The sequence below is a fragment of the Lytechinus variegatus genome, chromosome 19, assembly GCF_018143015.1.
Source record: "Lytechinus variegatus isolate NC3 chromosome 19, Lvar_3.0, whole genome shotgun sequence".
NCBI classification, from domain to species: Eukaryota; Metazoa; Echinodermata; class Echinoidea; order Temnopleuroida; family Toxopneustidae; genus Lytechinus; species Lytechinus variegatus.
The window spans coordinates 11891153-11909463 of NC_054758.1; the positions used below are offsets into that span (position 1 = coordinate 11891153).

Here is an 18311-nt window from a genome sequence, read left to right on the forward strand (position 1 = left end):
AAGGGATGGCAATCAATGTTAAAATAATCACATGTGATTTCATAAAAAGAGAGATTTACATATTTTATAAACTACAATGTACAGAGTATAGAAGTGCATAAAACACGATTTAAAAATAGAGTTTATTAACATAGATACATTGTACAAAGACTGAGTTGATCAAAAATTGTATCATACATTTTTTACAATACACACTTGGTTTGTTGGGTATGGTGGAGTTGAATTCTAAAAAAAAAAAAAAAAACTCAAACAAGTGGTTTAAAACATTTTGTTTTGGAACCAGGTGGTCCTAGTACTAAGGCTATGTTTTTTTTAGTCAATATCTGATGGTTAATGTTGCCAAAATTGAATAGTAACTACACATTATATTAAACTTAACGGCAAGAATTCAACAAAACAACTTAATGTTTTACCTCACAAGTGTACAAAAAAACTAGTCAATTGTGTTGTTTTTGTGATACAAGTAAACACATAGGTGATTTGTGGATATTCATGCTTATTTTAGCAATAAGAAAAAAATTTCAAGTAGTTGCACTCAATCCAATCTCTGTTTTTTATATTGGAATAAAGAACTCGATGAAAAAAAGTAGGCTTGAAGATTTTAACAGAAATCAACCTCGATAATAAAATGATTTACAAGAAAGCAGAAAATTCCACAGGATCATAAGAGGAAAAATAGCCCCCTTGCAAACAATATCCCATAATTGGCCTGCTCAAAGATGAATTACAAATGTAATATATTTTAAATGCGAAGTACCTTGAAGACAGATTTACCAGTAATTCAGAGCAAATTCCTACTGGGATTTTCGTGTTTTTACTCTGTATGTAACTCCCTACAATGGTGCTACAGAAAAGAAATATCATTCACTGTTTAAATTTTTTTTCATGAAAAAGTTTCTAATTATAAAAAAATACTGGTTGAAGGCATCAGCAGGGAATGGCCGAGCAGGCACGCATCTCCTTGAGGGGGTCACAGGGGGCGCCGTCGCCCCTTGCTCTCCTCACGACATCTCTCATGCGAAACTCGACGCCCATCCCGCAGGTAACCGAGCACTCCGACCACGGCCCCCACTCGCTCATACGGCAGTCTCGCGATTTTGAAACTGCAAAGAGAAGAATGGTTAAAGATAAATGTACTAATAATTTCAAAGTGAGTCTATTTGTAAAAATAAATCAATCTGTCCAAAGGGATTCTGGAAGAAATTGTTTAATTGCTGAGAAATCGGCGAAATAAGTCGTTGCCATACTACAGAGATTCCTACTTCTCTCACTGTATTATATGAAGCCTAAACTTTAGCTATGGACAAGCACTACATTGTATGTTTATAGTTATGCAAAAAATGTCAAAATTTTGTTAGTATTATATGATTCTAATGTTCAGAGTTCTTTCTCCATAGTAATTAAGAAAATGTTTCTAGTTACAGAATGACAAGGGTGGGGGGGGAGGTCTTTATTTTACAAGCTTTACTTTTCAAAACACCCCTCCACTTTTATTTTTTATTGGGATGTGTAGAAACGAGTAGAAATTTGCATATTTCATGTAGATGGTGTATTTTTTGTCCAATTGAAATGATTTATCATTGTGGAATATGAATAAATAAATAAAAATAAATAAATACAAATCAATCCTGAGTGGAGAGTAAGGGCCTCCGACTTTAGACCTTACCACATCTGGCAACGTTGCAGGACTGTCTTTCCCTCGTTGGTCCGCATTCCTGTCCGCCATTGCGAGGTCTTTGCTTGATCATCCTCTGACGTAGCATCTTACCCTTCCCACAACTCTTGGAACACTCCGACCACTCGCCCCACGCTGACATCATACAGTCTACAACCTTACCTACAAGACACAATAATATAAAAATACATAGGATTTATACATAGTGTCTTTTTATATCCTTTAACCGGAAACTATTATTAAAGGTAAAGTCCACCCCAGGAAAATGCTGACTTAAATAAATAGAGAAAAATCAAACTAGCATAGTGCTGAAAATTTCATCAAAATCGGATGTGAAATAAGAAAGTTATTGCATTTTAAAGTTTTGTTTACTTTTAACAAAACAGTGATATGCACAACTAGGTGAGTCAGTCGATGATGTCCATCACTCACTATTTCTTTTGTTTTTTATTGTTTGAATTATACAATATTTCATTTTTTATAGATTTGACAATAAGGACCAACTTGACTGAACCATACAGTATTAAGCAATGCTAATTCCACATGTTAAGGGAGGAATTAATCGTTGTATCACTTGACAATGAGGAGAAAATTAGAATATTTCATATAATAAAATACAAAAGAAATAGTGAGTGGATGACATCATAGTCTCCTCATTTGCATACCAGCCAGGATATGCATATAACTGTTCTGTGACACTAAGCGAAACTTTAAAATGTCATAACTTTCTTATTTTACACATGATTTTGATGAAATTTTCAGTGTTATGCTTTTTGAATTTTTCCCTTTTTATTCAAATCAACTTTTTGTTGGGGTGGACTTGTCCTCTAACAACATATTCATTCTTATACCTTAACAAAACTGAACATGGATATAGCAAAAGCAATAAGGAGTAGTAATAATAAATAGTCTGTTTTTGTTCTTCAAATTGGCAATGATCACTAATAATTCTATTCATTTTCATACCTTGAAAAAATTATGGTTGTAGCTTGTGAGGAAATGACTAATCTGCTTGTGCTCCTTGGGTTGGAGTAACCACTCATTATTCTACTCATATCTTGAACATTCAAAATCTCTCCTAGATATGTGTTTTAATAAATTCATCATTTGCTTGATAATTTGGTGTGTTCGCCTTTGTTTAAAAAGGTCATTTTGCAAATTTCCTGTAGAAAAAAATATGACACTGATGGATTTCCACAGAGTTACCATTGATTGGATCAATCGTAACTCTTTGTAAGACAGGGCACAGAATTGAATGGTTGTTACATGTTTTGCAAATCTTGTGAAAATAAGGTCTCTTGGGCCCTGAAATGAGTGCTCCTTTCGTGTTTGATTGACGACCATGAATTGAAAATACATAAAAGAATACTCCATTACACACGTATGCATATGATTCCTTGAGGCATTTTGCCCTGAAATGAAAATTAATATCTGCAGTGGAAAATATGCTTTCCATCAAAATCACAAATCCTCCTTCGGTTATCCACACGGGCTTCCATGATTACAAATTGAAATTTCACCTTAAATCTTATTAATACAGTATGGATTTATCGGCCTCCATTCGTTGCCATGGTAACCAGCCATTTTCAGCGTGGTAACCAAGAATCTGATTGAGCCCCCTGCTTGGCGTGATAATTACATCCTGATTGAAACAATTTGCATTTTGAAGCCACTCTACAAAGTTAAAGGGGAATCCAACCCAAATTGGAATGGTAATTTGCAACAACACCCACTTTGTCTACTTTCCATTTGAACTCATCCCACATGTTCTAATCCTAGTTTGTCTACTAGCCATTTGGTAAATTCAATTGAATTAATTGCCACTTGGTCCACACCCACTTGGTCTACTTTCCATTTGGTCTCATCCCACATGGTCTAATCCTAGTTTGTCTACTAGCCATTTGGTAAATTCAATTGAATTAATTGCCACTTGGTCCACACCCACTTGGTCTACTTTCCATTTGGTCTCATCCCACATGATCTAATCCTAGTTTGTCTACTAGCCATTTGGTAGATTCAATTGAATTAATTGCCACTTGGTCCTTACCCACTTGGTCTACTTTCCATTTGGTCTATAGACCAAACAGAAAGTAGACAAAATTGGTGTAGCCCAAGTGATTCCGCCACAAGGCCTAATCCTAGTTCGTCCACAACCAGTTCGTCCATGAACCATCTGTGCCATGTACATGTATGACAAAGAGTTGTGATGGAACCGACCGACCGATCAACCAACCAACCCCCACCCCACCCCACCCTAACCCAACCCAACCAAGTGTAACACACAAGGTATCTAAGAAACTGCATCATTTTTACCAAGTCATTCATGATGGTTCAGAGATAATTGGAATTATAAACATAATGTACTTCAATTAAGTGTTGTTTGTGTTGTATGTACATTGTTCAGTTCCTTTGTGTCTTTCATGTAATTTATTCTTAGAAATTGAATAAACACAAAAATAAATATCAACCATATTAACAAAGAAATAAATCTGGACTCACCTCTTCTTTTAGGGGGCATAACCTCTATATTAGTACCTAAAGGAAATACAAACATAGGTGAATTTACATTTGTTAGCTATCTTTGAGCCCCCATGGTCCTTTGGTTATCTTAAGAACTAACCAAAGGAACAGACTGGAACCTCAAAAAAACGAATAGTTCTCTCCTTCTACCCCAGTCTCGATCGGCCATTTTGTTACGATTCATAACAAAAATGGTTGATCGAGACGGGGGTAGAAGGAGTTCATTTTTTTGAGGTTCCAGTTTGTGCCCAGATGTCAGGAAACTGCCACTCGTTAGACCTTCATCCATATAATCGTGGTAAGTGCTTGATTTCTGTTTTAACTATTTATTCGGAGAATTATTTTTACCATACTTCACACTAGTCCCGTGAGTATGGTCAATTACACGGTAAGGTCCTGGGCTACCACCCGCTATGCGGGCGGGAGTTCCCTGGGTTACTTAAGAACAAGATACCTAGCTTAATGCATGTAAGACCTCTACGACCTTTAAACTTTGACCTCACGACCTCCCCCCTAATCTAATCAGACAGATCATTGTTCCTCCAACATACATACATCAGCCAAGTTTGAAATGGTTCCTTTGTTATTGTGAGAACAAGATTCAAGTAAATTTTGACCTTTGACCTCATGACCCCCCCAAAAAAAACCCCCAGAGCACTGCTATACTTGGAGGTAAACCTGGACTAATTTTCATAGTGATCCATTAGTTATTGAACATGTAAGAATAAATAATAGGATGGTCAGACGCTTAATTGTGCTTTGTCAGCAAGGTTGAAGCCAATTATTATGCTAAAAATACCGCCTACAAAGGATAAACTGTTACTGAACTTAGTAGTTTGTTTTGTCAGGTCGAGTCTGAACGTGCCTGAGTGTTAACTCACCTTCAGGGATAATCTCAATGGTCTTCCGTGGCATGGTGACTCCGATGTGCTTTGGAGGCATTGTAGGTTCTTGAACCATGACCTTTGATGGCATTGTGGTTTCATGACCTCCCATGACCTTTGGAGGCATTGTTGGGTCATGACCTCCCATGACCTTTGGAGGCATTGTTGGGTCATGACCTCCCATGACCTTTGGAGGCATTGTTGGAACAGACAGTCCCATGACCTTTGGAGGCATTGTGGGGTCATGACCTCCCATGACCTTTGGAGGCATTGTGGGGTCATGACCTCCCATGACCTTTGGAGGCATTGTTGGGTCATGACCTCCCATGACCTTTGGAGGCATCGTGGGATTGCCACCCATCATAGGCTTCTTGGGTGGCATGCCTCCATGTGCACCACCTGAAACAAAGTGTAAAACAATCTTTGAAGTAAAACAGATTGATATTATTATTATTAAACTATTCTCAATGGGAATCGGTTGGCTCCTGGGGCCCGTCTTACATAGAGTTGCGATTGATCCGATCAATCGCAACTATGGAAAGCCAGCAAAGTCAACATATAAAATACATTATTGTTCAAAATTTGTTCTAGATACGAATGTATATCCATAAATTCATTGATTTCTATGATTTGGTGTGTTCTCGTTTGTTTACAAAGGACATTTCACAAATTTCCTGTAAAAAATTATGACACTGATGGATTTCCATAGAGTTACGATGGATTGGATCGATCGTAACTCTTTGTAAGATGAGACAAATAAATGAGGTGAACATCTTGGTGGAGAATTCACAAATTAATTGTTAAAGGAAATATCAAAGGAATTTAAAGTCAGATTTTTCCATTACAGCGCCATCCACTATCAAAAGGAAGCAACTGTGAAAGTCTGATTTGCACCAAAAAAATCATTTCTTTCTTGATTTAAGCTATTTTCTGTATGATTTACAAGATGTCGAATGAGTTTGAGTCTCATATCCCCAAATTCTGAAATATAGACGTTTCAAAGCATGTAATATATATACATGTATAGGCCTATATATTTTCATATCAAATAATGACACTTTCCTCATTTATTAACAAACTCATTACACAGAGTTGCTTTCTCCTTTCAGTGGACGGCAGTAAATTTTCTTGTATTGCAATCAAGAACAGGATAATAAACTTTATATATATCAAGAATTTTAACATTCTTGTGATAAAGGATGAACTTTTTTAGTACCACAAAATCATTTTGTGTTATCAAAATGCCATTTTTATATCAAGAATTGAATTCTTAATGTCAATAAACAGGAATGAATGGTAAAGTGGCTTGACCTATATGTATGTTGGGTCAAATTGAATAACATGTTCTGGGGTCTAATTATAAAGACTTTCAACTATTGTAACCTTGCCACTATTCTAACTTCAAAAGAAACTTTGATTGTGACTTGCTATCAAGCCCTGTTACCATTACAATTGTAATTGAATAAACTTAACGATACAATGATTGAGACTTTTTATGAAATGGGCTCCAGTGGTCCATTTCATAAAACTTGTTCTACATGTAATAACAATTTACAATAACAGTTAATAGCTACTGAAATCCTCCAATCTGATTGGCTGATAGCAAATTCAAAATAAATTCAGAAAGGGCTGTTTTTTTCAATATAACAAGTTCTTTGGTGACCACATAAGTCGGTTACATGACAATAAAGTAGGCTAACCTTGTGAACCAGTTGTGTCGTCAGTTTCTGTGTTGCTACGGTTACGGACTGATATTCTTTCAAGGATGACTGTCGCAAGAGGAGGGATGGGATGTCCGTTGGGGTGAAAGAAGGGCGCCCTCGTGTTGTTTGGATCGGAGCTTGTGATAATACGGATGGGATCGGGTGGATCCATAGGGGAATTCCTGGACTAATAATAATGATAATAACAATGATAATAATATTAATAATTATAACAACAATAATATGAATAATAGTAATATCAATAATAAAAATCAGAACAATAATATCAATTTGTGCCTATTAATGCCTTGTTTATATAAAACCATTTCTCAATCATGGAATGAAATGAAAATTTCAGATTAAATCTTTGTCAGTAGCATCTCTAATCAAATTTCTAAATCTGTAGAGTAAGTGCTCAAATGCTTATGTTTGCTAAAACCAGTTTAACGAGACAAAAAGCAATCTTGAAGACCACATTGCGAGATGGGTTTCCGAACCGGTTGGGAGATCGCTTCCAAGACCACTTTGAGCATTCTCATTACACGTTAAACTAGTTTCCAGTAAACTAGTTTTAGGACGGTGATGAGAATGGGATATAATCCACATTACTGACAGTTTACCAAAGCTTTTAAGTAAATACATAAATAAATCAACAAATAAAAAATAAATAAAAGGATAAATAATTACTTACATTGTACATGATGCCACTATCCGTGCCTGCATCCCAGGGTTGCAGATAGAAAACCTTTCTCTCGACCCATCCACAGTCCTCTGTGCACAGGTTTTCCTTTGAGATGCCGACGCACCAGTCTGGGCTGGGACCCATCATGGACACCGCCGATACGAGGTTGCGTTGGGAATCGGTCTTGAAGTACGACGTCATGTTACGGAGTCTGGGACCGTAGGCGGGGAAGAGACCGCGGCTGAATATTACGGTCTTGACGTCGTCTCCCTGGTTTCAATAATGTGGAGAGATCAAGAGAAAGGAGGGGTGGGAAAAGAAGAGAGGGAGAGAGAAAGTAAGAGAGGGAAAGAGAGAGAGATAGAAAGAAAAAAGAGATACAATGATATAGGTATTAATTTTCAAACTGATTCTTCACAAAAGTTTACTACAAGCAGCATGTTTGAAAAGGGATAATAATCCATTAAAGACTTGTTATATATATATACCATTAGCCAATCAGAATGCATGATTTCAATCGCTTTTAACTGTTGATGCAAATTAGTTATTATAACAAGTTTTATGAATTAAGCCCGAGCTGATATACAACCAACTGTTGAGTGACAACAATCCTTAGAGGCTTAAATGCACATTACTGGAAGAAGATGAAAGATAAATAGAAAGATAGATATATACATGTAGATAGATAGATAGATACATGTAGATAGATAGACAGATGCTGGATATATAAATAGACAGATAGATAGACAGAAATAGATAGAAATACAGACAGGCAGGCAGACAAACAGACAGACAGACAGATAAATAGATAGATAAGTAGATACATGTAGATAGACAGATAGATAGACAGACAGCTCAGAGATGTATAGACAGACAGGAAGATAGAGAGAGAAAGAGATAAAATATTGAGATGAAAATCATAGAGAGAATAAAGGGGAAGATTAAGAGAAGAGAAAATAAAAGAGAGGAAAAAAAGGAAAAGATGTCAATGGTTCCAAATAAGTGTGATATAGGAAAATAAAAGAAGAATATGAACGAAGACAGAAAAGATAGAAAGAGAGGAAAGGGGGCTGCACAGTGGCTGCTGGGCCCAAAATCAATTGGGAAAAACAAATTTTTGGAGTATTTCATTTCTCGTGTTTATTTCGAACAATGAAATAAAATATGGAAAAATATGACGTGAAAGGTATCAATATGAGCTTTGAAAAGGGAAATATTTTTCTAAACAATCCCTTTATGATAGTAGTAGCAGTAAAACACCAATTTCATGAGAAAGTCTGTAAACCCAAGGTTAGGTATGACTATATCATCATGGATCTAAATCTAGTACAGTTACATAAGCTGAACTTTGTTATATCAAAAAGTCTACGCTGAAATACCATCACACTGAAGATCACCAACACAGATAGGCACACGTGGGACAGTGTATTATTATTGCTGGAATGAGACCCGATGGGAAGTGACCGAATCTGCGCTTATTTTGCTTATTTCTCAGCAATTACACAATTTCTTCCAGAATCCTTTGGCACATATTTTTTATTCATACAAATAGACACTTGTGTGGTCATTATATTAGATTCTGTAAAAAATCATTTTTAGATTGTTACCAGAACCGGAATTTAATAATAATAATAATAGACAGTTCTTGTATAGCACATAACACATTATAAATAACGTCTCTATGCGCTTCCAAAGGACTTGGATATTATTACCCTGGCTTTAGCCTTGCAGCCTTTTTACAGCGCGATGGCATTTCAAGGAATAAATTCCTGCCAGGTACCCATTTACCTCACCTGGGTTGAGTGCAGCACAATGTGGATAAATTTCTTGCTGAAGGAAACTACGCCATGGCTGGGATTTGAACCCACGACCCTCTGTTTCAAAGTCCGGAGACTAATCCACTGGGCCACAACGCTCCACATATCCATATCTGTAAATTGATAGCTGAGTTCTATTTAACACCCCCTCCCCTGCTTTGAATCTGACATGATCCATAATTCATTTCTAATTCTCTCGCTCACATTATATTACTCTCAATGGTGATTACATGTAACAGATTGTCGGCTGAATAAAACATATTTTGAACTCATATTCTGTTGGCATGCATGTACAATGTAAGTCATTGTGTGTGAATATAATCACTGAAGACATAATTCATTCTTGCGTCTCCCCATGCCCATATTACTCATAGCAGTGGTAAGTCTTATATCTTTTGAACAAGTGGAATGCCTCTGGCCGTCTCACCTGCATCACGCGGTTCAATATAGCAGCAGTGCTGACTATGAATACTACTCTAACTCGCACAAGATGTTCAGTGATACATGGTTACTCTTATGTCCAAGTTTAATGAACTAGACCACTTTTTATGAACTAGACCAATAAACTTACAGAGATATGATGGTGGTTATTCAACGAAAAACCCCAACATGGCCAAAGTTCATTGACCTTACATGACCTTTGACCTTGATCATGTGACCTGAAACTCGCACAGGATGTTCAGTGATACTTGATTACTCTTATGTACAAGTTTCATGAATCAGATCCATAAACATTCAAAGTTATGATGGTAATTCAACAGATACACCCAATTCGGCCAAAGTTCATTGACCTTTGACCTTGGTCATGTGACCTGAAATGAGCACAGGATGTTCAGTGATACTTGATTACTCTAATGTCCAAGTTCAATGAACTAGACCAATAAACTTTCAAAGTTATGATGGTAATTCAACAGATACTCCCGATTCGGCCAAAGTTCATTGACCCTAAATGACCTTTGACCTTAATCATGAGACCTGAAACTTGCACAAAATGTTCAGTGATGCTTGATTACTATTATGTCCAAGTTTCATTAATCAGATCCATAAACTTTCAAAGTTATGATGGGAATTCAACAGATATCCCCAATTCGGCCAAAGTTCATTGACCCTAAATGACCTTTGACCTTGGTCATGTGACGTGAAACTCATGCAGGATGTTCAGTGATACTTGATTAACCTTATGTCCAAGTTTCATGAACTAGGTCCATATATTTTCTAAGTTATGATGACATTTCAAAAACTTAACCTCAGGTTAAGATTTCGATGTTGATTCCTCCAACATGGTCTAAGTTCATTGACCCTAAATGACCTTTGACCTTGGTCATGTGACATGAAACTCTAATAGGATGTTCAGTAATACTTGATTAACCTTATGGCCAAGTTTTATGAACTAGGTCCATATACTTTCTAAGTTATGACATCATTTCAAAAAACTTAACCTCAGGTTAAGATTTGATGTTGACGCCGCCGCCGCCGCCGTCGGAAAAGCGGCGCCTATAGTCTCACTTTGCTTCGCAGGTGAGACAATAAAACATACTTGAATTCATTTGGCATACTCACTGAAGCTGCTTATGTAAGTCTATTTCACCTTGCCCTTATTAGGCAATGCAATGATTATATCCACCTGACCATTGAATAAAGTTTTGAACTCATTCACTTTCGAAATATATCATTGCTAAAAAAATAATTCATTCCTACAGTGTATGTATTCCACCCTTTCTAACATTATTCAAAATTTTCGGTTGTAATCATTTATCTGCTGAATATGGCATATTTTTTTAACTCACTTCCTAACTTTCAACGAATCAGTGAAACTATAATTCATTCCCTTTTCTCTGTTTATCATAATATTAATAGGAACTAAAACCTATTGTCCGCTGAATGAAACTGCAAGCCAATTCCGCTCTCGTTCCGTCAACACAATTAGTAATACTTCATTCATTTTTTCTGTCCATATATATCTACAATTACACAAATAAGATGCATTATTGAAACTGCTTTCTGCTGAATACAAATAAAATCTTTTCTATTTATCACAATTACAGCAGCATTGTTGCTCAAATTCGTAATAGAAATTGTATCATTATTTTTCAATGGGGGAGGGGGGGGGATAGCTAGGCTTGCTCTATTTCAGAGGCACCGAGAAAATCTACTGCACATGAATTCGCTCTCAAGAGGATTAGGGCCCATTTCCCATTAATGACAATTGGAAAGTTATGTCACTGTTATAGAGCTACTGAAATCCTGCAATTTGATTGGCCAAGGCCAGGTTTGTCATTGACTTCCAGCATTTACAACCAATATTAAGTTTTATGAAACCGGGTCATGCTGAGATAGAGTGATATCATATCTACTCTAGATCGCATTGAAGATGTACTGAAGGGTGGGGTTTTCATAAAGCACTTTCATCAGTGATTTCTTACTGACAAATGGGCTCTCAGCCAATCACGTGCAAGGATTCTACTTGTCTGGTATACAAATGATGAATGTTTATGAGTGCCATGCACAGAATACTTCATGAGGTGAAAGATCGAATGATCCATTCAACTCGGCTATGCCTCGTTAAATGGATTACTCATTTCATCTTTTATCAACTGAAGTTTTCTGTCCCTTGCAGAAATGGGAAAAAATCATTGTTTATGACAGCTAAAAAATAGATAGATCCTTGTACTCCTTGTAAATGGACATTCATGAATTTGGATGCAAAAGCGCATGCAGTGCGAGCACTGCCTGTTGATTATCGCTAATAGCGTGCTGCAAACACAAGTGTTTCACTTGTAGCGCTGATGGTCTCGGCAAGCGTGCAATGGGCAGAATCGTATGGATCCAAAATTGCACGAAAGATGACGTCATCGTAATATGGGCTGAATGATCGATATCAAACAACTAATTAAATGACAAGGATCTATCTAGGTGTCATGTAGTAAATTCTAGTATTCAGAAAATAACCTGAATTTACTTTCATGTACATTATACATTCTATGATAAAATTTACATAACATGAAAAACAAAGCAAACTGCATCACCAAATATTTTTTGAACTAAGAAATAAAGATAACTCTTGCTAAAAAATATATAAAAAAACAGCAATTTGAAGAGGAGTGTGTAGCAAAATAATCAGAAAATAGTAAATAATATCAAAGTGATCTGGGAATTCGGAAATTTCAGAGTTTACAAAATATCTCTCAAATTCTGATAAGGTTTGGCTGAGCCTTGAATTATTCATTAAAGAGAGGGTACAATGTCAGTTTGTATTATTCCCGCTGTAACAAATGTTCCTTCATTACTTGATAGTTTCCTCTGGTTTATCTGAAGACAATGAAGACAAATAGCGTGCCATATCAAGTCATCTCCAACAGGGTAAGAATAATCGTTCATAGAGTTGGTTGGTTATCTTACTTGCTTTAAGGCTCCGAGGGGAAGGGGGGGGGGGGTTGGTGTTCCGGAAAGCTGTTCGTAAATTAAGAGCATCTTTAAGAATGTCTGGTGAACCTTTCTTACGTGCAAAACCATTGCCAATGAATATTCAGGTGTATACCATTTACCACAAGAAAAGATCACCAGTCGATCTTACAGTCACTCTTGACCTATAAAAGAGCTTTAAGAAATGGCCCCCAGGCAGAAAATTACATTTTTTGAACCGTATTATTCCATATTCCACTATGATTCCAGGTGCACATTTCATAACGAATTTATGGTTACTTTGTCATTCCAGTATTAGCACCATAGAAACCTTGATGGCTGCTGAGCCCTGTTACCATGGCAATGACCATAGGACCTACTGACGAAGTTAGCACGAGGCCTTAAAAAAGTTTGTTCACCGTATTTAATGGACAAAAATAAAAGGGTCAGTCTGTATCTTCATTCTTTTAAATGTATGATACGATATAGCTAGACATATTTTGATACGAAGATGAAGATTCTTCAAGTACAACTGTAATCTGGTTATAATATGGAAAATATCATGGTGCAATATTAGCCAATTCTTAATAACATTTATCGATTCAAAGGAACAAAAAGGAAGAAAAAAATGTATGAAAATGACGGTCTGTCTGCAAATTTTAATTTTTTTTGTCAAACCGATTGTTTACCTGCTGTTTGATCTCTCTCTCAAGCGCGTAAGGACTGCCCCACTCAGCGACCATCTTAATACCTCTGGAAGCATACTGACCATAATCCCATATAGTGTAGTCTGAACTGTGAGAGGCACCAATCAAGTCGGACCAGTGATTGCCGTTACCTGAGAAAAGAAAAGGTTCGTTAGTCTAAAAGTATGTTATTCCGACGGTTCAGTAGTCCAAAAAAGAATCAAGCTTTTGTATAGTTTGTTAGATACTGTGTATTTCAAACTAGTAAACTTTAACCCTCACTTGACCCATGCACAGACATATTGTCCTTTCTACAAATTGCACATTACACAATTTATGTTATATACCAGTATGTAAAGAAATGGGTTTTGATTAACTTTTTGGTACATGATTTGAGATCTTTTCATCAGATACATTTCATTAACATGTCAACAGCATTTTTTCACTTATCAAATGCCATACCGGGTATTTCAATATAATTAGAGCAAAACTTCACAACAACAGAGAAAGTGCATTTACCAAAAATTACTGACTTGTGTAAATGGGAAAATACATGTATGTATGAAAATGAGGGTGTCTGGAAGAGACTCTGTTCCGATGTGATTATGGGGGCGTCATGGTCCAGTGGTTTAATATGACTCTCCTCTTTAAATCTGTGGGATGTGGGTTCGATTCCAAGCCACGGTGTGTTTTTCTTCAGCAAGAAATCTTTACAAACTCTGCTGCACTCAACCCAGGTGAGGTGAATGGGTACCTGGTAGGAATTTATTCCTTGAAACGCAGCGCGCGTAACAGCTGCTCTGCTAAAGCCAGGGTAATCATACTGAATTATTGAAGAGCACTAATAGAGATTTCTGATAAAGTAGGTGTTAAAGGACAAGTCCACCCCAACAATAATTTGATTTGAATAAAAAGAGAAAAATTCAACAAGCATAACACTCAAAATTTCATCAAAATCGGATGTAAAATAAGAAAGTTATGACATTTTAAAGTTTCGCTTATTTTTAACAAAACAGTTATATGAACGAGCCAGTTACATCCAAATGAGAGAGTTGATGTTGTCACTCACTATTTCTTTTGTTTTTTATTGTTTTAAATATGAAATATTTTGATTTTCTCGTCATTGTCATGTGAAATGAAGTTTCATTCCTCCATGAACACATGGAATTCCATTATTTTAACATTTTGTGCGTCAGGCAAGGAGGTCCTAATCATCAAATTCGTAAAAATTGAAATATTGTATAATTCAAACAATAAAAAACAAAAGAAATAGTGAGTGACATCATCGACTCTCTCATTTGGATGTAACTGGCTCGTTCATATAACTATTTTGTTGAAAATAAGCGAAACTTTGAAATGTCATAACTTTCTTATTTTACATCCGATTTTGATGAAATTTTCAGCATTGTGCTTGTCTGATTTTTCTCTATTGATTCAAATCAACATTTTTCTGAGGTGGACTTTACCTTTAAGCATTACATGAGCAAGTATAATTTTTATTATTGACACTATAAAAAGGTGGAATTCTGTTTATTACCAGTAGGGTATTGATTTGGATGAGTCTGTGGCGTCCATGTGCTGACAAAGGTGAACCTATACTTGGCCTCTTGGTGGGGCGGGGCACAGCAGCGATGAGGGTCAGGGGTGGGGGATGGGGCTGGACCATCTTGGATCTCTGTAAATGAAATAAAAAACAACAACCATAATAGTTTAAACAAGTGTTTAAAATTTTCCTCCAAAGCAGTTTGTTCATAAAATTAATCCATTTTGATTAAGGTAGGGGCGGGTACTTATATGATACTTTGATTTTGACAAGATATCCTTTTTCCAACATACATAATTTGTTTTCCCTTTAAAGTATATGCAGGTTTATGAGTAAAATTATTCTTCCCTCAATAATTATGCAGCAAGTTATTTTCATTCGATTACAAATATAACATATGTCTGAAATTAATCAGGTCCACCAATCATTGGATTTGATGCCCTATTGACTTATTCCAATGCTCCTCTCATATGTATTGAATATTTTTGTGCCCTTTTTAATCTTTTCAATTTTTGCTGTAACCCTACAGAGAAAAGGTAGAATTGCCCTAAAAAGAACAAGATTTAAGGCCTGTAAGCATCTGAATATAAACTAAATACTTAAAGATAAACTCCAGTTTTGGTTACGATCTCAAAATGACTTTTTACAGAATCTAATATAATGACCACCCAAGTGTCTGTTTACATGAATAAAAAATATGTGCCAAAGGATTCTGGAAGAACTTGTGTAATTGCTGAGAAATAAGCAAAATAAGCATGGATTCGGTCACTTCCGTCGGGTCTTTATTCCAGCAATAATAATAGACTGTCCCACGTGTGCCTATCTGTGTTGGTGATCTTCAGTGCGAACATTTTTCAGCGTAGATTTCAAGATTTCACAAAGTTCAGTTTATGTAACTGTACCAGATCTAGATCCTCGATGATATTCTGACAATTAAGCCTGGTTTTACAGACTTTCTCATGAAATCAGTGTTTACTGCAACTACTGGCATTTCTCTTTAATGCTATCCCCCCAAATCTTATGTTAATAATAAAAGTATTATTGAGAAAAGAACGAGAGTTAATAAAAGAGGAAAGATTACCTCTCTCGCAGAGTTGCAAAGTGAGTCGACCATCTTCAGCAAACCACACTGTTTTCTTCTGAATCACACCAGCTCTGCGATTAAAAAAGGGGACAAAATCATGATCATTATTATTTTTTAATGCTTTGTGATGACTTAATTTTTCTTTTCTTTTTAGGATCGGGTTTGAAATCATTTATGTATTGATACACTGAAGGTACATGTACCATGAAACAATTTTCAATTTTCTGAGAAAATGACAATTCATTGATTATTTTACCATGCTATATGTATAAAAGCTGCTCGCATATGTCGTCACAAATCAAATAATTAAAATTCGAATAACTTTTTGATTCTTTGATGCATTTTCCTCAAACCTTTGCCAATATTCCTTATCACTTTTCTGCTTCTTTTTTTTTTACAAGAAACCCTTTTAGGGTGAACTTTCTCTTTAACTAGCACAATGAGAATATATATACATGATACCCATTATCCATTTCACCTTCTGATGCATTTTGAGTCATGCCTCGACGAGAAAATGAGATAGAATGTTCTGATTACCACAAGTTATTTGTGTAGGTGGACGGTGAAAAACATCCCATGGGCTGGCTTTCACAAATGAACATGAAAACAAACAACTATAGGCATCCCTACGTCATTGCTTAAGTATGGTACAAGGGCAAGGCTTATGACTGTTTATATACTTAATGAGTCAGTATATTTTTCACCATGTGACTATAAAGCCGGGCACACACTATGCGATTTGTTGCAATCCATTTTTCAAAGAAATTGTAATATCATTTGAGATGAACATTCCAGCCGATAAAATCTTAGCGATCGGAGCTCAGAATATGGCAAGGAATACTGAAATTGAACGTCGGTCTAGTTTGAGCCTCCCTGTAGGAATGAAAGTAAAAATTAATCTTAAATCACAATGACTCATCATTGGCTGCGACTTGAAGCCAATTTGGACTTTTCTCCAACCATAGGGCTTGCCGCAAAGTAAAATTATTACTTTATTATTCCTATCATTCCGAACTTCAAATAGAATGATTTCACGTCTTGAAACTGTAACATTTAATGCAAAAAAGCGATTTATTAAAAAAAATTGCATTGCATCGGATCGCACGTGCGATGGGCTCAAGAATTCAACTGTATGCAGCAAGGGAAAAATATCTGGGAGTATAAAACACATTTTGATATATAAAAAAATAAAATTTCATGAAGCTTTCTGTGATCCAACAGGGTGATTCCATAATATGAACCAACTTTTTTGACACTCCATTTTCTTATTCACTTTGTACACACAGATTTCATTCTCTGAATGGAGGAAGTAAAGGCAACATTTATTTCTCAATAAAAATATAAGAGCATTTCATTGTTTTATGTTATATATTTTTTTTGCACTGGAATACTTATATACCTTGATTCCTAATGAAGTTTTCTTTCCCTAATGAAGTTTAAAAATTCCCTGATAATTATTTAAACCCATTCCCAGTTTCGCATGTTTTCTCAGTTGTCGCAGTGAATTACATGAATTTCAGTAAAAAAACAATAATGTAAAACTAATTAGTACCACCATAAGCATTCATTCCGTTGTTGATATGCAACAAAATATAACAGATTCTGACCGACTGCCATGCTTTTGACTTTTTTGCTGATCAAATTCCATGATTTTTCCCTCATTTGAGGCATTTTCCCTGATTTGAGTTAGTTTTTTAAATCAAATTCCCTGATTTTTTCCCTGACTGGAAAAAAGTTAACATAATTTCCCCTGATATCCCTGATAAGTTGGGAACCCTGTATACAGGTAGGTAATGTATATATTGTACTTATACTCTAATGCCATTTATGAACTGTTTTTTTTCCGTTTTTTATGAAATGTCGAAATAAATGAATGAATCAATCAATAATTCTTAGACTCAAGTCACTCAACTCTCTCTTTTTAAAATCTTATATTCATTTCAAAGAATCTTCAGCTTTTCACCTTTCTGAACAAACTTATAGCTGTGTTGATAACTTTACCAAAAGATGCATTAACCCCAAAAGAAATGAGACATCTTTTTTTACATGTCTTCTTTCTTTCACCAGAATTCACAACCCTCAGACATTGCTTTGGAGTAGAACAGGATATTAATAGCAGCCCTGATTATGTCTTCAGACGACAAACTTATGGGAAAGTAATGTCAGAGAACTACATTTTAATTGCTTAAGCAGAGTTTAATACAGACTCTTATCAACAGAGAAAGCTATCTTGATATTGAATCTCATAATACAGTCTACCACTGAAGATCAATGTTTCTAACAGCGGCTTAAAGATCATGGTGTCAGTTCCTTTC

The 18311-nt window shown here is 35.8% G+C and overlaps 1 protein-coding gene across 1 annotated transcript in view; it reads right to left on the bottom strand.

Moving 5' to 3' along the window:
- Positions 1-894: 894 nt before the first annotated feature.
- Positions 895-18311, bottom strand: part of LOC121406279 (spondin-1-like) — a 97579-nt gene continuing 80162 nt past the window's right edge. Inside the window, exons 4-12 of the mRNA XM_041597296.1 lie at positions 15994-16067; positions 14907-15044; positions 13373-13521; positions 7474-7734; positions 6780-6969; positions 5077-5478; positions 4175-4210; positions 1667-1837; positions 895-1103 (exon numbers count right to left, since the gene is read on the bottom strand). Coding sequence (XP_041453230.1) covers positions 928-1103; positions 1667-1837; positions 4175-4210; positions 5077-5478; positions 6780-6969; positions 7474-7734; positions 13373-13521; positions 14907-15044; positions 15994-16067 — 1597 coding nt within the window. The 3' untranslated portion in view covers positions 895-927. The remainder of the gene's footprint in view (positions 1104-1666; positions 1838-4174; positions 4211-5076; positions 5479-6779; positions 6970-7473; positions 7735-13372; positions 13522-14906; positions 15045-15993; positions 16068-18311) is intronic.